Raw genomic sequence first — 23,506 nt, 5'->3', positions numbered from 1 at the left:
CTCTCATGTTCTGTCTCTCTCTGTATCAAAAATAAATAAAACATTAAAAAAAAAACAGTCAAACATAGATATGTGCACTAATTGCTAGTAGAGACCTCACAATGCAAAATGGCTCAAACACAATAAGTTTTATTCACCACAGTTAAAAAAAAAAAAAAAGGAGAGCATTTTGAGCTAGTTTGAGTCCGTTTCACAATGGTCCAGGCGTTCGCAAATTATATTTGCTGCTGTTAGAAATGTTTTGGCAGGATCTTTCAAGTGGGCAATCTAGCAGTAAATTGAAGCAGCCTTCAAAATTTGCAGACCTGGTGACTCAGCCGTTTCTCTTCCTTCAGTTTTACTTGAGAATGAAGGTGGCATCTAACTAGATGATTCTTGAGCTGCTATCACAGTTTAGTGCAGACCCAGTTTCCCTAACCTGCCTGGTAGAAATCCTTGGAGAAATCCCTTTGGTTCCTTTAGGTCTAGGGAGGGGGCTGGGCAAGTCTGGGGAACACCACCTGAGTTCACATTAGTCACCGGGGGAGTTGTTTCTGTTTCTTAAGTACCTAAGCCGTGATCTTTGGGAGCTGGTGCTACTATGTATTTTTTTTTAATTAGAAAACCTTCTCAAGAAAGCTACATTTCTTTACTTTTCTTTTTTAAATTTTCTTTAATGTTTATTTTTGAGAGAGAGAACAAGCAGGGGAGGGCAGAGAGGGAGACAGAATCTGAAGATTCTGAGCTGTCAGTGCAGAGCCCTGGGCCGACGGGGTTGGAGGGCTGGTGGCTCCAACTCACAAACTGCCATATTATGACCTGAGCTTAAGTTGGATACTTAATGGACTAAGCCACCAGGCGCCCCTGGAGTTACCATTCCTAGTTTCCCCACGGCCTTACAATGCAGGGTCCGGAATCAGAGCCTTAGGGCAGTGAAAGTAAAAAGTTGCACAACAATTTTGTAAATGAATATTTGCTGAAAACATTTTCTCAATATCCTGTTAAAATAACCATGTACAAAACAGCTCAAGTGCAGTAAGATTCCATTTGTACAAAAAAATTATGAGACTGGAAATTAACTTTGGTTATGAGAAATGTCCTCGTTAAGTTAGTTGCACTTAAACAGTTTAAGATCATGAACAATGTTATGTTATATTAAGAAAACTATTTCGAATCTAAGACTTATTTTTCCAGACGACAACGTGGCCCATATTGAGCGGGACAGTCCACTGCCAGGAACTGCCAGGGGAACTCCTAGGAGGTCCGCTTGGAATAGCGGAAGTCAGATCCCGCCCCCAGCGCCGGTGGTCCCACAGCCGCTGCAGGCCAGAACCCCGCCGGCCCGCCCCGCCTGCAGACCCCGCCCCACTTCCGGCTGGTTCACCTCACCCACCCGGATATTCTCCTGGGCCTCGCGCCACCCGCCTTGCTTTCGCTCCGCGCTGCGCCTCAGCTCTGCTGCGGTCTCGCTTCTCCGACGTATTTTGTTTGCGACGCTGTCGTGTAACAGCGCGCTTTACGGCCTCGGGGACGGGGCGAGCCGGCGCCAGGGCCACTCCGGCCGGGAAGCAGCGCGGGCCGTTGAGGTTGATGCCCGGCGGCGGGGTGAGCGCGGCGTCTGGCCGGCTTCTCACTGCCGCGGAGCAGAGGGGTGCCCGGGAAGCGGTGGGGTCGGCGTCCAGGAGCGGCCCGGGAAGCTCCGGCGGCGTCGGCAGAGGAGGAGCAGGCGGCCCCGGGCCGGGCAGTGGATGCCCGGGGGGGCCCGCGGGCAGGATGAGCCTGACTCCAAAGGAGCTCTCGAGCCTCCTGAGCATCATCTCGGAGGAAGCGGGCGGCGGCAGCACCTTCGAGGGCCTGTCCACCGCCTTCCACCACTACTTCAGCAAGGCCGACCACTTCCGCTTGGGCTCGGTGCTGGTCATGCTGCTGCAGCAGCCGGACCTACTGCCCAGCGCGGCGCAACGCCTCACCGCGCTCTACTTGCTCTGGGAGATGTACCGCACCGAGCCGCTCGCCGCCAACCCTTTCGCCGCCAGCTTCGCGCACCTGCTCAACCCCGCGCCGCCGGCTCGCGGCGGCCAGGAGCCAGACCGGCCGCCCCTTTCAGGTACGCCGGGGCTGCCCGTCCCTGCAGAATCCTGATGTGCGCTGTGGGCAGATCGGGAACTTCCCACCTATCCTCATGCGAGTTCATCCGCAAGTGAAATTTTTTATTTTTGAAATTATCTACCCCCACCCCCGTCCCCAAATATGGAGAGGTGGTAGCTTAATTACAGAGTCAGGGCACCACGAATTATTCCTCTCAACTGTACAAGGCCGTGAAATCATGCAGCTGAGTGGGGCTTGACAGTTTGAGCAACTCAGTCGCACTTCGTTCTTGTTAAGCCCCTTTAAGATGTGTGACGTTGTAACTAATGACACTCTGCTCGTGCTTTAAGTCTCAGTCAAGTAAAAAGAAGTCGTTCAGAACCCGAAGAAGTTGTTGGGCGGAAATAGACATTCAACGGTGTTTAAGGACTTTGCAACAACTTCCGTTGATTTGTTGGGTGTCCCTGGATCATGTGATGGGGGCAGAGGATAAAAGGTGGTCTCAAATCTACGGCCTAAGTTAGAAAACGCATGACTACTGGACGTTAGGGAAAATGTGTATTTGTGCAACATTGGTGTGATCAAACCTGTGGGTTTCATTTGAGGCTGCCTTTTCGTTTTAACTCAAAGACATGCTGTATGAATCTTGACTTTGGAAGAAGACACAGCCAAGAAAAAGGGCACAGAGGGCATGGTGATTAGCGATAAGGGTCTTGGAAGACCAAGTGTGTTGGTGGGAAACAGTTTGATCTTACAGTACTCAACCCGTGGGAAAATGAGCAAAAACACTGTATGGGTAGCGGCCGGTATACAGGGAGTTAAAAGGTGAAGGCAGTGGGTTTTGAAGTGGTACCATGAAGTTTTTCATGGCATAGGAGGGTTTCTACTTCTCAGGCTACTTGTTGTTCATGCTTGGCACCCCGCTTTGGACCTAAAGCATCTTCTAGTTGGTTTCCTGCAGTTCTCTTATGTAAGAAAGGCATATTTTGTGTTGGATAAGATTCCTTTAGAGTACTAGTACTGAACCAGGCTTTCAGGGAGTTTGAGAATCCCCAGAAAGTAATGGAACATATCATGTGTTGTCAAAACCCTTAGCAGAGGATGAGGACATTGTGGGGTTTACTCAGAGAACGCTTTGAATTCTGAAGGCCAGGTTAGGCAAAGGAAGGATGACTTAGGTCATTCTCAAATGTAGTGAGTGTAAACCTAGATGTAGACCATAGGCTGCATTACTTTTATTAAAGCAGGGATGATGCTTAAATAGACAACAGGGAATATCAACGTTAAGGCTTATCTCGTATGTCTAGGGTGAACATCTAATGGATATATTTTTAAAGTTTTTCAGATGATTCTAATGCAGAGCTAGGGTTGAGGATGTATTTAAAAGTAAGCAAGATGGCTTCTCTTCACTCAAGCTAGCAGTCTGGTTGGGGAGACATGAATGTAGTCATAACCAGTGTAGTAAGAGTTGTACTGGATGTCACATATAAAATGTTTGGTAGCACAGAGGACCAGCTACCTGTGAGGCTGGAGAGGCGATTAGAGGTGGAGCAGGGGGTGTGTGAGGGAAGGGTGTGGCCCTGTGTGGTGTTCTTAAAGAGCTTATATCGGATGTTTTGAAATCAGGACTTCTAGAACCTGGAAGATTTTGTGCAACTGGAGTGTAGGATATGTGGGTTGGAGGGGAGTTCAAGAGATGAGATTTGGAAAGTGGGTCAAGACTAGATTATGAAGGGACTTACAATGGTGCAGAAGTTTGGGTTTAATCCTGTGTAAACAGTTAAGTATTGTGAGCAGATTTGTACCTAGAAATATGACTAAGGGGTAAGTGGGAGTGTGGACTGTGGGTGATGGGTGGGCAGAGTCAAAACTGGGAGCTGGAAGAAGTAGGAAGGCTGTCCTGTAGTTCAGGCCAGAGAGGAGAGGAGGGAGCAGAGTCCGGCGACAGTGTCCCTGCGGGATGGATGAGGCTTGGTGAGCCATGGATGTGGAACAAAAGGGAACAGCAGTCAGCACTGTGGGAATTTTGTAGTTTCCCTGTGTATTGAAGCAGGTTTGAGAGTGTATTTGTCCTGCTAATGATGTTTCCTGGTCTCTTCAAGTTGTATAGTTGATTGCAGGAGTAGAGGAGAAAAGCATTTTTTTTAAAGTTTATTTAATTTCAGGGTCACCTGGGTAGCTCATTCATTTGAGTATCTAACTTTGGCTCAGGCCCTGAGCTGACGGTTCATGGGTTTGGGCCCTGATTTGGGCTCTGTGCTGACAGCTAGGAGCCTGGAGCCTGCTTTGGATTCTGTGTCTTCCTCTCTCTCTCTCTCTGTGTCCCTCCCCTGCTCCTGTTCTGTCTCTCAAAAGATAAACATTAAAAAAAAAAAACTTATTAGAGCACAAGCAGGGGAGGAGCAGAGAGAGAGAGAGAGAGAGAGAGATATCCCACAAACCAGGAGATCAAAACCTGACTGAGCCATCCAGCCGCTCCAACAACAAAAGTGTTTCTGAGCACTGTAGTTTTTTATTTGTTTTTGCTTGCATGTGTAAGCTATAGCCTTTGCATGTTGGAAACATAGTTAGAAAAACCCCAAGTTTTGTTGATATTGCCACAAACAGTTTCAAATGACATATTAAATTACATTTTCATAAATGTATATATTTGGTTAACTGAAACTTAATTTTGATTTTGTCTTAAAAATATGTGAATAGAAATGGCAAGTAGCCAATGCTAATTTTACCAGAGTCAAGTTTATTTTAAAAAATAACCATTGGAGAAATTGTTATACATTTTTGTTTACAGGATTTTTACCTCCTATAACTCCACCAGAAAAGTTTTTTCTTTCCCAGCTGATGCTGGCACCCCCAAGAGAACTCTTCAAAAAAACACCTCGACAGATTGCATTGATGGATGTTGGAAACATGGGCCAGTCTGTGGACATTAGTGGGCTTCAGTTAGCCCTGGCTGGTAAGGACTCGGAATCATTGGTTCAGGTATTCTCGTGTGGTGGCACAAGGCCTTTTTTTTTTTTTTTTTTTTAGCTTCTCCACTTAAATGAAGGTCTTTGTAACTGTGCTAAAAGCTTAGTAACTTCTTTGAGAAACAGCTTCAGTATTGGATCCTTGCTAATATGGCATAGAAATTCATTCTGAGTTTTCAGCTGAATTGATTTCTAATTTAAGAAGAATGCTGGATAAAATTTTAGTCTGCTTAAAAATTTTTTCTTGGTGTCAAAATGATCTACAGATTCAGTGTAATTTCACTTCCAGTCCTAATGTGTTTTGCAGGTATAGAAAAACCCATCATAAAATTTACATGGAATCCCATGGGACCCTGAATAGTCAAAGACAGTTTCTCTTGGAACCTGTTGAGAATCATCTGACGATATAAGAAGGGTTTATTTCTGGGCTTTCTATTCTATAATAATTGCTTTGTCTGTCTGTATTGTACTTCCATACTTCTGATTACAGTCGCTTTGTAGTAAGTTTTGAAATCAGGACATGTGAAACCTTCACTGTGTCCTGTTTCAGGATTGTTTTGGCACCTTCTGTGTTATACATAAAAACGAATGAATGGGTTCTCTTGAAGCAAAAGCATGTTGTGATAGAAAATAGGAGGACTTTCTTGATCTGGATGGTCAGCAGGAGTGTCTCTAGGGAAGGTAAGAAGAGGAACCTTTTGCTTAACTGTTTTGAGCAAAAATATGGATGAATGGGTCTAAACCACTTGAGAGTGATTTATTAGGGAAATTCTAATATACAGACAAATTTTTGAGCCCTTGATCTTGTGATTGAGTGAGCTGCAGTATTAATTAATTTTGACAGTTTCCTATCCTTAGATTGAATGTGACATTTGGTTTGTTAACATAAGATGACATTGTTCAATAAACTACTTTTTCCTAGAAGCATTCTGAACCTCGAACCTAACTTTTTAACTCCTGGGTATCAACAATGTAACAGTGGTTATTTTCTGAAAGGAAGAGAAATCTTTATAAGACTTATAAGATTGAACACAAATATTTATTTGTCACTAGTTCTAGATACAACTGTTCATAGAAACAAAATATGATAATTTAAAAAAGATAACATGAAGCTGGGTACAGAGGTGATAGGCAATTTTAGTCACCTTACCTTCAGAAGGGATATGTATTCTGAGGATTCTAGTTTTGTTTTTAATTAAGTAAGAATCTGATTTCCCTTGCAACTTAGGATGATTTGAGTTAATAAGTTTGTGAGAAAAATTAAAAAAAAAATTTTTAATCTTTATCTTGAGAGACAGAGACAGAGAGCGAGTGGGGAAGGGGCATAGAGAGAGGGAGACAGAATTTGAAGCAGGCTCCAGGCTCTGAGCTGTCAGCACAGAGCCTGACACAGGGCTCGAACCCATGACCGTGAGATTATGACCTGAGCTTGATGTCCACACTTAATTGACTGAGCAGCCCAGGCACACCAGTGTGAGAAAATTTTAAAGGATATCAGGCCCAGAAAATAATGTGTTGGTCTTGAGAAAATTTGGCACAGTGGCTAAGCTTGTTGCTTGCTGTCCCCTACCCAAATTGAAGATGTCCTAATCCATTCATTTTTACAAGTACCCCCCCCCTCCAAAAACAACCGGTGATCCACCTCTCTTCTCTGGAGTTGGCTACACATAGATGATCTTTGCAGATCCCCTCAGTTCATAGGTTTTGTGGTAGGGTTCATGGAGCAGAGGCGTACTTATGGAGGATGCCTTTGCATTTTTTTTAACTTTAATTAAACAGGCAAACAAGTTAAACGGAAGTAACTTTTACTCTGTTTAACAATGTCAGTATTCATTTTAGAGGTTTTACTAAAGATTCCTGACAACCTGCACTTAGTATTGTACCACACAATGTGCCAATTTAAACATTTTCCCTACATTTTGGTCAAGAGTATGTTAAGTTTTCATGCTTTAACAATTTGAGATGAGAAAATGGCATCTCAGGATAATTAGCATTTTTCCTTAAATGAACAAGTTGAACATGTTACAGATCTTTCATGTCTGGCCATTTTTCCATTGGATGGATGGTCTTTTATTAACACTGGTAGCTCTTTAAGGAATTAGGACTTTAGCTCTGTGTTTTCAATATTACAAAATCTGAAATATGTAATTTCATAAAACCTGCAGGCACATCTTAAGGAATTATAAAGTGACCCTGGAGCAACCAGTATCTAGGGTAAGAAATGGAATAGTTTCAGGACCTCAAGGCTCTCTCTTTCTCTTACTAGCTGCTCCCTTCCTTTCCCATCACGAACCTGACTTTTGTGATAATCATTCATGATTTACTTTATAGCCCTCCCTTCTGTGCATGCCTATAGTTTGATTTTGGATGATCATAGACTTGACATGTATATGGAATCATACAGTGTTCTTTTGGGTGTTGATTGTAAGATGAATCCACATTGATGGTATAATCGTAGTGGTTTGTCTGTTTTACTATTGATGGACGTAATGTTATGAACATTCTGGTCCATTCTCCTAGTGTACGTAGGAAAGTGTTTCCTTCAGCAAGAAAGATAAGCACTGGGAAAGCTTTACTAGCTAATGACAGATTATTTCCCAGAATTGCTATGCCACGTTTCATTCCCATTAGCAGTGTGAAGTCACCTGACATTGTCTACATCTGATAATTTCAGATTTGTTAATTTTTGTTAACCTGGAGGGTATGTAATAGTATCTTATGTTTTGACGATTTCCCTACCCCGTTCCAATGTGATTGAACATTTTTTCAGATGTTTATTAGCTATTAAAGCCTTTTTAAATAAAATGCTTGTTGAGGTCAGCCCATTCTTTTTTAAAACATTGATTTATAGGAGTTTTTTGCTCCTTTTTTTTCCCCTTAAGAAATTAAAGTATAGTTGACTTACACTATTACATTAGCTTCAGGTGTACAACTCCTGGTGATTTAACAGTTGTGCACATTTGCTCGGTGGTCATCCTGCTAGGGGTCGTTACCATACAGAGTTATTGTATTATTGACAGTGCTATAACCTATGCTGTACTTTTCATGTCCATGATTTATTTATAACTGGAAGTTAGTACCTCTTTATCCCCGTCACCTATTTTGCCCATCCTCTTCCTTCTGTCCCCTCTGACAGCCACCAGTTTGTTCTCTGTCTTTAAGAGTCTGTTTGTGGTTTTATTTGTTTCATATTTTTAGATTACACGTAGAAGTGAAATTATACGGTATTTGCCTTTGTGTGTCTGACTTATTTCAGTTAGCATCATACCTTCTAGGTCCATCCATGTCACAAATGGCAAGATTTCACTCTTTTTTAATATTCCTTTTCACATACTCCATTTTGTGTGTGTGTGTGTGTGTGTGTGTGTGTGTATCACATTTTCTTTATCCATTCATCTATTGATGGACACTTATTGCTTCCATATCTTGCATTATAAACAATGCTGCAGTAAACATAAGTGTGCACATGTCTTTTTGAAATAATGTTTCTGTTTTCTTGGGGTAAATATCCAAAAGTGGGATTACTGATTCCTATGGTACTTGTGTTTTTAGTTTTTGAGGAATCTCCATACTGGTTTCCAGACGGGCTGCACCATTTACATGCTCACAGTCCACGTGGGTTTCCTTTTCTCCACATCCTCACTAGCCCTTGCTGTTTGTGTTCTTGATACTAGCCATTCTGACTGGTGTGAGGTGATACTATGGTTTCGATATGCATTTCTCTCATAATCCGTGATGCTGAACATCTTTTCATGTGTCTGTTGGTCATCTGTGTATGTTCTTTGGGAAAATGTCTGTTCTGGTCCTCTGCCCATTTTAAAATCTGATTACTTGGGGTTTTGTTGGTGTAGTACTTTTATTTATTTTGCTTATTAACCCCTTATCAGATACATCATTTGCAAATAGCTTCTCTCGTTTCGTAGGTTGTCTTTATGTTTTATTTATGGTTTCCTTTGCTGTGCAAAAACTCTTATTTTGATGTAGCCTCAGTTGTTTGTTTTTGCTTTTGTTTCCCTTGCCTGGAGAGATCTATGTATAAATACGTTGGTAAGGCCAATGTCTGAGAGTTTATTGCCTATGTTTTTATCTTAGAAGTTTTATGGTTTCAAGTCTTATATGTAGGTCTTTTATCCATTTTGAGTTTATTTTTGTGTATGGTGTAAGACAGTGGTCTAGTTTCATTTTTTGCATGTAGCCAACCAGTTTTCTCAGCGCTATTTATTAAAGAAATAGTCCTTCGGAGCTTTGCTTTCTGTGAGTGGGCAAGTTTCCTGTGCTCTCTCTTTTGTCACCCCACCCCCTCCTTGCTTGTCCCAGGGGGATCAGGGACCCTCACCCTCCTGAGGCCCAGCTGGGGAAGAAAAAACATAGCAGCTTCAAAATTGGTTGAAGCTGGCTGTTTGCCCAGCCTCTTCCACCCCACCCATGTCTGTGAGCCCAGGTCTGGTGTGACTGTTGGAAGATGCTTGTAGCAAGGGACCCTGGGCTAGGGTGTTGGGCTAGGGTGGCGCACTGAGCAGTAGAGGTGGTGAGGGGTGAGGGAGCCATGCTGAATTCTGGTTGGCATTCCCCCCCTTGTGCAAGATGGGGAGGCTGGGGGTGGGGCAGCCTCAGCTTGGTTCATTTGTGAGATAAATCTGGAGGAGAAGCACCGTTATCCCGTTGCATTATTTGAGCAAAAAACTACTGTAAATAACTTTTGTTTTTGTCTTTTGTCAAATAAAGTTTGTTTTTGGTTTTTGTTTCGTTTTTAAAAAATAAAATAAAATAAAATAAAGAAATAGTCCTTTCCCCTAATCGTATATTCTTGCCTCCTTTTTTGTAGATTAATTGGTCATATACACATGGGCTTATTTCTGGGCATTCTATTCCACTCATTGATCTGTGTGTCTGTTTTTGTCCCAGTACTATACTATTTTGATTACTATAGCTTTGTAGTTAGTTTGAAATCCAAGAGCAAGATACTTCCAGCTTTATCTTCTTTCAAAAGATTGCTTTGGCTATTTGGGGGTCTTTTGTGGTTCCATACAAATTTTAGGATTATTTGTCTTAGTTCTGTGAAAAATGTACTTGGCATTTTAATAGGGACGGCGCTGAATTCTGTAGATTGGGTAGTATGGACATTTTAATAATACTTGTTCCTCACAGCCATGAGCCTGGAATATCTTTCCATTTCTTTGTCATCTTCATTTTCATTAGTGCTTTATTATAGTTTTCAGAGTGCAAATCTTTTACCTCTTTGGTTAGATTTATTCCTTGTTATCTTATTATTGGTGCAGTTGTAAATGGGATTGTTTTTCTTGATTTCTCTTTCCACTAATGTTCAGAAATGCAACCGATTTTCTGCATGTTGCTTGTGTATCCTGTGATTTTAGTGAGTTTATCAGTTGCAGCAGTTTTTCGGTGGGAGTCCTTTGGGTTTTCTATACATTAGTATCATGTTATGTGCAAATAGTGGAGGTTTTACTCTTTCTCACCAGACTATTTTCTGTCTGCCTGCTGTGGCTGGGATGTCTAGTGTTGGTTAATAACAGTGGTGCGAGTGGACATGCCTGTCCTGTTCCTGACCGTAGGAGGAAAGCTTTCGTCTTTTCATCATTGAGTGTGGTCTTAGCTGTGGGTTTGTCATATATATCCTTTATTATGCTGAGATTTGTTCCCTGTATACCCATTTTATTAAGATTTTTAATCATGAACGGCTGTTGAATTTTGTCAGATGCTTTTTTTGCATCTATTGAGATAACATCAGTTTTATCTTTCACTTTGTTAATGTGTATCACATTGGTTGATTTATGAATATTGAACCATCCTTGCAACCCAGGAATAAATTCCAATTGATCATTTATTTTCTAATCTTTATTTACTTCCTTCTGCTGGTTTTAGGTTTTGCTCTTCTTTTTCTAGTTCCTAACAGTGTAAAGTTAGGTCATTTGAGATTTTTCTTGCTTTTGAGGTGGGTCTGTACTACTTTAAACTTCCCCCTTGGAGCCACTTTTGCTGTACCCCAAAAGTTTTGAACTCCTGTGTTTTCATTTTCATTTGTTTCCGTGTGCTTCCTTACTTCCTGGTTGGCCGATTCATTGCTTAGGAGCCTGTTATTTAACTTCCATCTATTTGTGTCTTTCCAGTTGTTTTCTTGTGGTTGATTTCTAGTTTTATAGCATTGTGGTCAGAAAAGATGACTTTGATCTTTCTGAATTTGTCAGGGCTTGTTTTGTGGGCCAGTATATGATCTGTTCTGGAGAACATTCCATGTGCACTTACTTGAATGTGTATTCTGCTGTTTTAGGATGGAATGTTCCGAATACATCTGTTAAGTCCATCTGGCCCAGTGTGCCATTCAAAGCCACTATTTCCTTATTAATTTTTCCTTGAGATGATCTGTTCACTGATGTGAGTAGGGTGTTAAAGTTCCCTACTATTATGTAGTACTATTCATTTCTTCCTTTATGTGTGTATTTGCTTTATATATTTGGGTGCTTCTATGTTGGGTGCATAAATACCCACAATTGTTATATCTTCTTGTTCGGTTGTCCCTTTTGGATTATACAATGCCCTTCTTTGTCTCTTAGTAGTTTTTGTTTAAAATTTTTTATGTTTTTTATTTATTTTTGAGAGACAGAGACAGCGCGAGCAGGGGAGGGTTAGAGAGAGAGGGAGACACAGAATCTGAACCAGACTCCAGGCTCTGAGCTAGCTGTCAGCACAGAGCCCAGGGGCTCAAACCAATGAACTGTGAGATCATGACGTGAGCTGAAACTGGACGCTCAACTGACTGAACCGCCCAGGCGCCCTTACAGTCTTTGTTTTAAAGTCTAGTTTATTCTGGGGCGCCAGACTGGCTTATCAGTTAAGTGGCCGACTTCAGCTCAGGTCACAGTCTTGCGGTCCATGAGTTCGAGCCCCAGCCCTGTGTTGGGCTCTTGCCTGACAGCTCAGAGCCTTGGAGCCTGCTTCAGATTTTGTGTCCCCCTCTCTCTCTGCTGCTTCTCCACTTGTGCTCTCTCTTTCAAAAATAAACATTAAAAACTAAAGTGTATAAAGTCTAGTTCATCCTGTATAAGTATTGCTACCCCCCCCCCGCCCCCATCCATTCGCGTGGAATATCTTTTTCTATACCTTCACTTTCAGTCTGTGTCTTTGGGTCTGATGTCTGACATGTCTTGTGGGAAGTATGTAAATGGGTCTTGTTTTTTAATCCATTCAGTGACTGTCTTTTGACTTAAAACTAAATGTGCATTTAGTTCATTTAAAGTAAGTATTCATTGATATGTACTTTTTGCCATTTTGTTGTTTGCGGATTGTTTTTATAATTCACCGTTCTTCTCTTGCTCTCTTTCCTTGTGATTGGATCTCTTTATTTAGTGTTATGTTTGAATTGCTATTTTATATGTTACAGGTTTTTGGTTGGTGGTTACTATGAACTTTATATATAATATTCTTAGTATATACTAGTCTAAATTAACTTGATGGTTGGTTGTTTGAACACATTTTGAAAGCACTATCCTTTGACCTCCCCACCTTACCCCTGGCTCCATATTTTATGTATGTATCATCATATTTTACATCTTTTTATTTTGTGCCCCTTATGTAATTATTGTAGATATAATTGATTTACCACTTTTAACCTTCATACTAGCTTTATGAGTGACCTACTACCTTTAGTATACATTTGCCTTTACCAGTGCATTTTTTTCTTTTCATAATTTTATTCTAACTATGGCTTTTTGTTTTTCACCTATAGAAGTCCCTTTAACAGTTGTAAGGCTTGTTCAGTGGCCATGAACTGTAACTTTTGTTTGTCTGGGAAACTATCTGTCCTTCACTTCTGAGTGATAACCTTGCTGGGGCAAGTACTTTTGATTGTAGGGTTTTCCCCAGCACTTTGAATGTCATTCCACTCCCTTCTAGCCTGCAGTTGCTGCTGAAAGAACATCTGAGCCTTTGGGGGTTTTCCTTGTAACTGTGTGCTTTTCTCTTGCTGCTTTTAAGATTCTGTTTTATCTTTTAATTTTTGACATTTTAATTATGTGTCTAGATATGGACCTTCTTGGGTTCGTCTTATGTAGGGTTCTCTGTGCATCTTAGACTTGGCTGGTTGTTTCCTTCCCCAGGTTAGGTAGGTTTTCAAAATGATTTCTTCAAATAAGTTTCCTCCTCCTTTTTCTCTTCTTGTGGGACCCCCTACTGCAAGTGTCATGCCTGATGTTGTCATCTCTCATATCCTCTAACCTATCCTTATTAAATATGTTTTTCCTTTTGCTGTTGTGCTTCGGTGTGTTCCATTACGCTGTCTTGCAGATCACTGATCCTTTCATCTGCCTCTGCTGTTTATTCTAGTGTAGTTTTTATTTCAGTTATTGTATTCTTCAGGTCAGTTCTGAGTTTATTCACTTTCCTCTCAGGTCCATCTTTATGACCATTACGTGAACTCTTCCTCAGGTAGATTGCTTATGTTTCCTGTAGTTCTTTCCTGAGGTTCAGAACATATTCCTGTCTCATTTGGTCTGACTGTGTTTCTATAAGGTATGTCACTTACATCTCTTGGACTTGAAAGTAGTGGCCTTATGTAGAAAATGCCCTGTGGAGCCCATTAGTTTCATACCCCCTCGTCACCAGTCTGCACTATGGATACCCCTGTGTGGGCTGTATGAACCCTCCTGTTGGACTGGCCCGCGGTGGGTGGGGGTGCTCTCGTGGGTGTGACTGGCCCCCAGCCCAACTCGCTGAGCGCCTGGCTGCAGCTGCTGCTGGCCTGTTGGTGGGTTTTTAGCTCCTGGTTTATTTGTATGGGGGGGGGTGGAGAGGATGTATATATATATATTCTGAATCTAACCTTTTATTCATATGTGTTGCAGACAGCTTTTCCCAGTTAGTAGTTTATTTTTTTACTCTCCTTGTGGTGCCCTCAATTAAAAAATGTCTCTTATTTTTACCCTTTTTCAGAACGCCAGTCTGAATTGCCAACCCAAAGTAAGGCTAGCTTCCCTAGTATTCTCAGTGACCCAGACCCAGATTCTTCTAATTCTGGATTTGACAGCTCGGTTGCCTCTCAAATCACAGAAGCTTTAGTCAGTGGACCAAAGCCACCTATTGAAAGTAGGTATATACTGTTTTGTACTTGGTTTTATTTTACCAGCATCTGGAGACTTTGGATTATCTAAAACATGGTGTTATTTTTGTTGCTGCTTAAACTTGAAATCAGTGAGAAGCCTAGTTATAGTGTCTTGTAGAACATAGTGGAGATGGTCTATGTTCTTCTTGAATAAAATTACATGCCAAGCTTTTTATTATCAGCATTCCTGAATATATAAACTCTGATTTTACTGAAATGAGTCTTCTGTAATATATTAACTTTTATAGCTCTTCATTAATCTTATCAGCGTCATAACCTTCTCCATTGTAAAGTTCTAATGATCTTATAGTTTTTAATCTAATTCAAAGAAAACACCTACTGAACTTGAAATAACATAGCTGCATCTTTTGGTTTTAGGCTTCTATGTGGTTTTAGTGATGAAGGCATTCTTTATCCTTAGGGATAAGAAAATGTTCTCCAAATCATAGTATCACCAGGAGTTTAAAACTTATGTGACTTTAATGCCATTAATAGATCTTTGGCATAAATGGGTTTAATATTTGAAGTCTAAGCTGAATACAAAAGTGTGCCTGAAAGGCCCAAGGCACATACTGGTTTTCATTTAATATTTGCTTAGGTACAACTTTGTGTTGCAGAAGCCACCAGAAAGGTATATGAAAAGCAAATCAGTTGGATCAGAGTTTGGCCAAGCATGTTGTACCTCACGGGAATGTTTTCGTTATAACATAAGTAGTGCTTCTCATCAAGTGTTAAAACTTTTCTTTTTATAAGTGGTCTGATGAGAGATTGAGATGCTAGTCCTGCTAGATGGAAGGTGCTAGATGTAAGTGAACAGAGGGTATAGTTTAAGATAAACTGATGATCCTCAGCCAGAAAACATTTTCAATTAAACTATTCTCAAACTTGGCAGGGGATAGGACCCATGATCAGAATAGGCCATTTTAGGCCCTGTGTGGAAACTGGAGTATTAGGAAATTTGTTCAGCAAAAATCCCAGCCAACATTTATTTTTGTGGGTTTATAACTTAGGGTTCAGGCTTGTTTCATAAAACAGTTGCAGTATTGAGTCACTGCATTTTCCTATTGTTTTACTGTTTTATGAAAATGAATATGGGATTTGTGACTTCAGGGGGTTATGAAAGTATCTGAATTCTTTGGGAATGTCAGGGCAACTGTACTTTTTTGTCTCCTGCCATTTCATTTCCACATAATTTGCCACCTAAAGGTTAGAAGACACAAAGAAAAAACCAGCACAAATAATAGTGGTCTGTGAATAAAATCATAATTAATGGGGTGCCTGGGTGGCTCAGTCGGTGAAGTGTTCAACTGTTGATCTCAGCTCAGGTCTTGATCTCCGAATTGTGAGTTCAAGCCCCACATTGGGCTCTGCACTGGACATGAAGCATACTTTAAAAAAAAAAAAAAAGCAGTAACTGAGAATAGGAAGAGTGAGATTAAATAGCATTTCATTTTTCCCCTCAGAACTCTTACCAGTATGTGAAGCTGTATCATTTTGCTTGTTAAGTGGTGATCATGCTTGAATTAAAAATCGTCATCACGGTAATGCCTTTGCCTCTCTTGAAAAATAAATTTGGTCTCTGGCATAATAATGTTTTATCAGTATTTCATTTTGTTGGCATCCTGAATAAAACCCTGACTTTCTGTATTGTTTCTGCTTTGGATTTTGAGGTCTGCGAGTTTTGTCATCTTTATACATGTGCATAGATAGTAGCTTACTGATGAAGCGAACATTCCTCCTCTCATTACAGGCCATTTCCGGCCAGAGTTTATTCGTCCACCACCTCCACTCCACATTTGTGAGGACGAGCTGGCTTGGCTGAACCCAGCAGAGCCCGACCACGCGATTCAGTGGGACAAATCAATGTGTGTCAAGAACAGCACTGGTGTGGAGATCAAGCGAATAATGGCCAAAGCCTTCAAAAGCCCCTTATCTTCTCCGCAACAAACACAGGTATATATTTATTGTAGGTATTTTATTTTAATCTTTCACATGATAAATGACCAATAAAATGACCCTGCCTATAAGGAGCCAGCAAGAAGAGTGTTCTGGATCCAAGGAGTCTTGGATCTCTGGAGCTTTGTTCTGCCCCTCCCACTGGTCATGGAGAACGACTGGTGACTCAACATGTGTCAACACTTACTTGGGACCATTTTGAGTCTGGGAGAGGAGGAGTAGGATGGATAGTTTCGGCACTTTGCAACATTTTGAGATTTGCTGGACACTAACTCTACTAAGGGTAAGCAAGATTAACATTTTATGGAAGAAGAAAATGAGGCCCAGGGAAGGTATGCTAGCCACTGTCACACAGCTGGTTAGCGCTGGATTGGAGATTTAGAGAACCCTCACTATTCTTCATGTAAGCCTCCCTGGGTGGGGAAAGGCAAGGATACCCGGTGGGTGGTTTCTGTTTGGTGAATCTAGCTTTGCATACTTTCACAGTAGACCTTGTGAAGACATATGGACGCTTCCGATCTGGTTTACCACTGAAAATGTTACTTTCAGAGTCAAATAACAGCGGTTAGCAGTTCACTTTGGCAGGCCATGCTAAAACACAGCCCGCTGTGGTGTGTGCAGACAGGTGGGGCAATGAGCATAAAGGATTTGTAAGAAAAACCACTTAGTTGGCAGAACTGTTTTTTAAGATGTTTATCTGGATTGCGTCGCATGAGTAGGGCCTGAACTGTACAGCCCTGCGCGGTGAGGCCCCGCAACAGGACAGTGGTCTCCTCCAGTCATGCTTCTCTCCTCAAGTGTCTGCTCTCTGCCTGGGGCTGCACTCTGGTTTCCCATGTTCCCCAGGTCTCTGTGCTTTTCTGGAGAACTGGTTGGCAACTAAAGATTATTTCTGGTTATAACAGAGGATAGGGAAAGCCTACAAAGGTGTCAAGGATGACACCTTCAGGTTAAGGATTGTTACTGTTATAATCCACACACTATTCCATCCAACCAGACAATACTGAGCCTGGTTTAATGTCCTGGAAAGGGATGACTAGCATTTCTATAGTCTTGAAGGTATCTGCATTTTAGTATCTTTACAGTTTAAATGTAAATTTAAAAATTAACACAAGATTATAGTGGGTTTCAGGGAAGAAATTGCAAAGTTGGTTCAATGTAGATAATTTTAGAGTTTGTTTTTGTATACAGGAAAGAGAATATTAGACTCAAGAACCTCTCCCTTTTTAAAAATTTGTTTTTTAGCTCCTGGGTGAATTGGAAAAAGACCCCAAACTTGTTTATCATATCGGCCTCACTCCAGCCAAACTTCCAGACTTGGTGGAAAACAACCCTCTGGTAGCTATAGAAATGCTGCTGAAGTTGATGCAGTCAAGCCAGATCACGGAGTATTTTTCAGTTCTGGTCAACATGGACATGTCTCTGCATTCAATGGAAGTTGTAAACAGGTAAGTTTTTATACTTGATCAGGTGCGTGGGGTGGCGAGGTGTATGTAAATCTAGATCCTGATTTTTTTTTTGGATCCTGATTAAATAAAATGACCAGAAGGGAAAAACCGGCAACAAATTTTAAGTTAGGGTTTTTGTTTTTACCTTCTTGAAATGGTACTAAAGACTGTGTCTTTTTAAGCTAATCAGCCTCAGCCAGTAAGGAAGAGCCAAGTAATCACAAGTATGTGTACAAGAGTGTTGTTTTTGGGGTATAAGAGAGCAGGCATGAGGTTTTCAACTTTTTCTGTCACTGGCAAAACCGGTCAGCTGCTTGTTGAAAACACACTGCTGCATGTCTGTTCTCCTGCTCAGGCTTTTCCCTCCGGGGAAGACTCCCTTCTGGGCTGCTCCTGTTCCCGACCTCCCGCTCAGTGCCAGCTTCTTCCCTTCACTATGTTCTTATAGCACGTTTTCACCAGCTGTTTGGTATTTAGTCCTTTTTATCCTTTTTATCAGGATTCTTTCTAGAGAATAATTTCAAGGACGAGGTCAGTTCTTTGTGCCCACCTGCCCCCCCATTTCAAGTGACCATAGCACTTTGCTCAGAGCACTGGTTCCCTGGTGCTTTATGGGAAAAGGTTCTGTAGTCAAAGAAGTTAAGAATTCCTTTTGGAAACTCATACTGTATAGTTTGCGTAGCATACCTTTATCTGAACATGGAATTCCCATCTTTTTGTTTTCCTTTAAATATTCCACAAAATCCTTTGGAAAATACCAGCTTCCCTCTTGGAGATGCTAATGTGTCACCAATGCCTTCTATCATTCTATCCGGGTCTCTACCACTGTGTTCCTGAGTGTGCCACACTCATCCCAGATCCAGCTCTTCCTCACGTCATGGACTAGGTTATAAGGAATACTTCAAGGTCTCAGTTTTAGGCCACTTGACCTTTCAAGGCTTTTCCTGTTTTTTTTTTTCATTTGCACTGCTTTTTGCAAGCCCCTCATTTTAGCCTGTAATTATAGTGTCCTCTTAATTAAATTATACTGTCTTGGACGTACCACCTCACATAGCACTTATGTGTAATTGGGGTTTAGTAAATGTTACTTATTAGAGTTTGAAGACCATTAACTACAAATTAGGATTCAACCAAGAACACAGAGAAATGTGATAAAAAATACAAGGAATTTTCATGTGTAATGCTAAGTGTAGACTTAAAAAAAATGAAGTGCCATATATTAACAAATGGGGGTGGCGCAGGCTTATTTGCATCAAGTATGTTTAAGTAGGTAACTGATCATATATCAGAAATTTTCACTAAATGACCAAAGAGGAATTTTATATTTTATGGCTAAGAGGTTTTTTAACAGCCCTTTTTAACTTTCTGAAACAGACTAACTACAGCTGTTGACCTACCTCCAGAATTCATTCACCTGTACATATCAAACTGCATCTCTACTTGTGAACAAATTAAGGATAAATATATGCAGGTAAGTAGCAGAAATTTTTGTAAATTTTATAAATACCTGCCAAGAAAATGGGTACACTGAAATTTGCTTTCTCTTTTTCAGAATCGTTTGGTGCGTCTTGTGTGTGTCTTTCTCCAGTCCTTGATTCGCAACAAAATAATTAATGTGCAGGACTTGTTTATAGAAGTGCAGGCATTCTGTATAGAATTCAGTAGGATCCGAGAAGCTGCTGGCCTTTTCCGATTGCTGAAGACCTTGGATACTGGAGAAACGCCTTCCGAGGCCAAAATGTCAAAATAATACCTCATCACAACCACCACATTCATTATTCAGCTGTATTGTGACTTAATTTTAAACTGTTAGAACCTTGAGTGGATTGCTTGGCCTAAAGCACATTAACACCACTTTTTCCTTTCCTGGGGGACTTTTTCCTTGAGATGGATTTTTGGTAAGAACTTGGGAAAATGTGTCTATTTTGGTGTCTTGTTGATTAGAATTAGCAGTTATCCAAAGAAGGTTATTGCAAAAAAGTAGATGAGGTCTTTAGCATTATAGAACAAAGTGCCTGTTTTAGTTTAAAACACAAGTTACAGGCTACTGTAAATCAAGAACCCCAGTTTTTAATGAGTAAATGAAGACATTCTTAGGAATTTGTTATTACACTGCCCTTGAGGTGAAATCAGTTGAGTGTTTTTGAATCAAGTGGCAAACAGAATTTTGGTCTCTGCACCCATTTATGAATATAGCCCTTACTTGCTCGTTAAGCACAGTCTGAAGCAAGGAAGTGCTTCTAACTTTATCATTTCTTGTCATGGTAACTTAATAGACAACAGAATACATGCATTTCTTGGACCTCTTAGAAACCTTTTTTGAGACTACAATAGTTGGTGTAGTGTTCTGTTTTTTTCCTCTCAAGATGTTCATTAGTTCTTCAGTTCTTAGTCTAAGATAGTTATTTTCTTATTTTAAGGAAAAATATTAGTCCATGCTTTGGCAGATAATATCACCACTGAGGAACTGTCACATACAGTCTGTACCCTGCTCCCTGTGCTGGGGCAGATGACCTGTTTGAGATGTAGGAGGAGAAGGTGGCGTCGTGTGGGCTGTTATCCCGCATTTAACTCTGGACAACAGTGCCTTATATATTAAAGTTTTTTATGAACTGTATTATCTGATGTGTTTTGGTTTTTTTATTTACTTGAAGAAACCATGAAAAATTCCTCATTTACTGAGATACTTCCAAAACCTGTTCGTTATAGGGAAATCATCTATTTAACAACTTCAGCAAAAGTTAAAGGAAACAGAACCTACTGGTTTTAAGAGGAGTTTCAATCTTCTAATACTGGCAAAAGAGCAGTACTCCTAGATTTGTAAGAAATTTTATGTCATAGGTATTCTTACGAAAGTAAGGCACTTATAAATATTTTTGCTTAAAGGAAGTAAGAACTCAAGCCAGTCTAATAGAGGAATGCCTTTAAGACATCCAAAATGATAGTAACAGCCTCAATTTCCGTACCTAAAAGTGGGCATCACTGTTTTATGTATTAGGTTTGGGAAAAGGAACAGTTCATTACTGAGATACTTTTTTGGAATGGCAAAGTTCGGACCACTGTTAGGCTCCAGGATCTACTGATTCTCTGGTAACAAACACTAAACGGCACTGGCCAACAGCACCGTGAACTCCTGCCTGAACGGAGATTACCTAACACGTACTTTCTCCATAAGCCACAGCACAGACTTTTAAACTGTGAAATCACCAAAGCACAAAATTTTGAAGAGGACACTAAATCCTTAGCAGAGAAGGACACACTATTGACACTGAGAGCTAAAACAAGGGTCCTCTTTAAACCTCAACCAGAAGAGAGTGTCACATGCCTCACAATTTTCACTGCACTGTACATGCCGCAAAGGACTCGGCCCAAAGCACTGCCCATCCTGATGTGGGGGTCACAGAAATTCAGTCGCTGAATTTACAAACTTGGACTCTGCAAATAAAGAGACTGACTCCTGCTAATCATTTCAAGATCACACTACTGGCATTTACTTGAAAGAGGAAAGACTTTCAAATCTAAATAGCTTACAAGGAACAGTAGTTAAATTCAGGGAACATTTTAGGAAAAAAAAAAGTGAGTCAGGTTTACATTTATAACACCAGCAAAAGGTTCTTCATGAAACATGTTTAAAAGTAGAAGAATGTTTACCTGAAATAAACTATAGTCCTGGGATTCCGTAACTAATAAACTTTTAAGTGTAGTTCAATTTACTGCCATGTTAAAAACCACACCTTGAGATCTCTGGATTTTCTTAAAAAATTTTTTTTTCATGTTTTATTTATTTTTGATAGACAGAGCATGAGAGGGGGAGGGGCAGAGAGAGGAGGAGACACAGAACCGGAAGCAGGCTCCAGGCTCTGAGCTAGCTGTCAGCACAGAGCCTGACGCGGGGCTCGAACCCACGAACGTGAGATCTGACCTGAGCTGAAGTCGGAGGCTCAACCGACTAAGCCACCCAGGCGCCCCTCTCTGGATTTTCTAATTCCAGTTTCTAGTTGTAGTATCTCCAAATCACCTGTTAAAAAGACAGCACTAAGTTACATAGGGTAGACATGAGAGGGTAGAAAAAAAATAATAATCGGATCCTAAGATACGACTATTTCAAATATTTCTCTTTAAAGTGTTTATACATTTAAGCAACTTAAAGAGAAACCATCATCACTCACCTTTCTTACAGAGTACACATTTCCCCAAAATTTTAAGTGGTGTCTACTACCTTTTAATATGTTTTGTAAAGATTCACATTCCCATGGAAAACAATGGATCATGTGCTTATTTTAAATAATATTTTGACTGGTAGCACTTTATTTTAAGGATATCTGGAAAAGTAATGCATATTTTTACATTGTCTTTAAAATTCTTGCACACTCTACCTAGGTCTGAAGACATTTTGTTGGTTTCACTTTATATTTGGTCTGTGCTTTTTATGCAGTCACTACTGTTTGGATCAGGAAATCCATCCCTAAAATGCTCCCAAAAACGAAGCCCCCAGAAGGTGCTGGTTTCTCAGGTTTCTCATTAGCCCGTAATATATAAGCTTATACCTCTATCAAAAAGAATGGATTCAGTTAATGTGACGCACACACCTTTCTCAATTCACAACTTCGACTTTGCTATTAGAATAAAGGCAAATCTCAAGCCGATCAGCTGATTACGACATGGTAGAGATTTCACTTTTATAACTAGAACTATATGTTAGCATTTTTTAAAGTGAAATGTTTGTGTTTTTAAAACGTCGAAAACGAAATTAACTGGGAGAGGCACAGGAGGCTCTTGTAATCACCTGTTTTGTCACAGAAGCACAGCGCGGGCTCCATACCAGACTGGGCCGGGGGCAGGCCGGCGCCGGTGCTTTGTAAATCACAATACAGTCTGCGCTGAGCTCAAAGAAACTGCTTTTGACCACACACATACTCACCGCGGTTCTCGCTAGTAACACACACGTACGGATTTAATCTGAGCCTTTACTGAGCAAAGAAACTGTAATGTGCTGGAAAGAACAGACTTGCTGATCAAGCCATCCTCTTGGGGAATTTGGTTACACCGGGAATTTCATCCAAGTGGGAACACGTGTGTTCTTGAAGGTCTATCACTGTTCCTGATTCTAGAAGCCCCTGATACAGCAAGTATAATGTAAAATACACAGAGAAGTGTTTACTACTCATTTAAGGTCCAATGTCTCTGATTTACTGATTATTTTTTCTAAAAATATCAGCTCTCTTTGGGAAGAGAAGACCCTTCTGGGAACGCCTGCCCAAGTACAAAGCTTCAATCCTGAGGTTACTGAGGTCAGACCAGTGATTCGCTTCTGGAGGTTTTGTCATCGTGCACCCCACAGAGAGCAAACTGCTGATGGGCACACTGCAATTCGGCCTTTCACTGTCATCACTCCTCAGTGCCTGCCGGGGACCAGCTCTCAGGAGAGGCTTTTTACAGTCAAGCCCCCCAGACGCGGGTGCGTGAGGACGCTTACCTGCGAGGCGCCCCGACCGCACCGCTCCTCCTGGCCTTTGGGGTTTCCTGGCGGGAGACTCAGCAGCAGCACCCATGCAGGCAGCCGGCAGTGCTTCACGTTCACAGTCGGACTGCTTCTCACACCTGCTGCCTGGGACTTCCAAAGTGAAAAAAAAAGTTTCTACAGTATTTGTGAACAAATGGCTTCTTTGACAACTGATAGAGGGAACAGGATTACTGCCATAAATAATGTGACTAACCTTAAACCAAATCTCTCTGGTTTACTCTTTCTTCATTAAGTTCCCCTTATTCTGAGTAGCATTTTATGAATTTTATGTCTCAGCAAAAATTCTAATATTTGACCCTTCTCTATCATTTATTTCTATCTTTAAAAAAGCCCATCAGAAGCTTTCAAACTGTTGCAGTTCTCTATTTTCTCTTGGTAATTCCTTTCTCTGCTATTAAAGACATGTTTCCAGGGCGCCTGGGTGGCT

The 23,506-nt window shown here is 40.9% G+C and overlaps 1 protein-coding gene and 1 non-coding gene across 3 annotated transcripts; one reads left to right on the top strand and one right to left on the bottom strand.

Moving 5' to 3' along the window:
• The first annotated feature begins 1,412 nt into the window (after nucleotides 1-1,412).
• CNOT11 (CCR4-NOT transcription complex subunit 11) lies at nucleotides 1,413-20,172 on the top strand. Of its 2 annotated transcripts, XM_029937131.1 has the most exons (7): nucleotides 1,414-2,086; nucleotides 4,859-5,023; nucleotides 13,983-14,135; nucleotides 15,902-16,104; nucleotides 17,353-17,555; nucleotides 18,930-19,026; nucleotides 19,108-20,172. In XM_029937131.1, exons 1-7 carry the CDS (start codon nucleotides 1,570-1,572, stop codon nucleotides 19,303-19,305), a joined length of 1,536 nt encoding a protein of 511 aa, XP_029792991.1. In that variant the 5' UTR covers nucleotides 1,414-1,569; the 3' UTR covers nucleotides 19,306-20,172. The 2 variants fall into 2 exon arrangements, with proteins under 2 accessions (XP_029792992.1, XP_029792991.1); XM_029937132.1 differs by lacking the exon at nucleotides 4,859-5,023 and having other exon boundaries at nucleotides 1,413-2,086.
• A 2,668-nt stretch (nucleotides 20,173-22,840) lies between these two features.
• On the bottom strand, nucleotides 22,841-22,955 carry LOC115290987. Its single transcript, XR_003908349.1, has one exon. It is a non-coding gene; the product is annotated as a small nucleolar RNA SNORD89 (small nucleolar RNA).
• Between the last annotated feature and the right edge of the window lie 551 nt (nucleotides 22,956-23,506).

The sequence above is a fragment of the Suricata suricatta genome, chromosome 4, assembly GCF_006229205.1.
Source record: "Suricata suricatta isolate VVHF042 chromosome 4, meerkat_22Aug2017_6uvM2_HiC, whole genome shotgun sequence".
NCBI lineage: Eukaryota > Metazoa > Chordata > Mammalia > Carnivora > Herpestidae > Suricata > Suricata suricatta.
Note: the sequence above shows the minus strand (reverse complement) of the source record. Positions and strands in the feature narration are given on the sequence as shown.

Bases quoted from the DNA above. Each gene is read 5' to 3' on its own strand.
- CNOT11 (XM_029937131.1), top strand. From the start codon at position 1,570: ATGCCCGGCGGCGGGGTGAGCGCGGCGTCTGGCCGGCTTCTCACTGCC. The intron at 2,087-4,858 runs GTACGCCGGGGC...TTTTGTTTACAG, and splicing joins AGACCGGCCGCCCCTTTCAG to GATTTTTACCTCCTATAACT. The intron at 19,027-19,107 runs GTAAGTAGCAGA...TCTCTTTTTCAG, and splicing joins TTAAGGATAAATATATGCAG to AATCGTTTGGTGCGTCTTGT.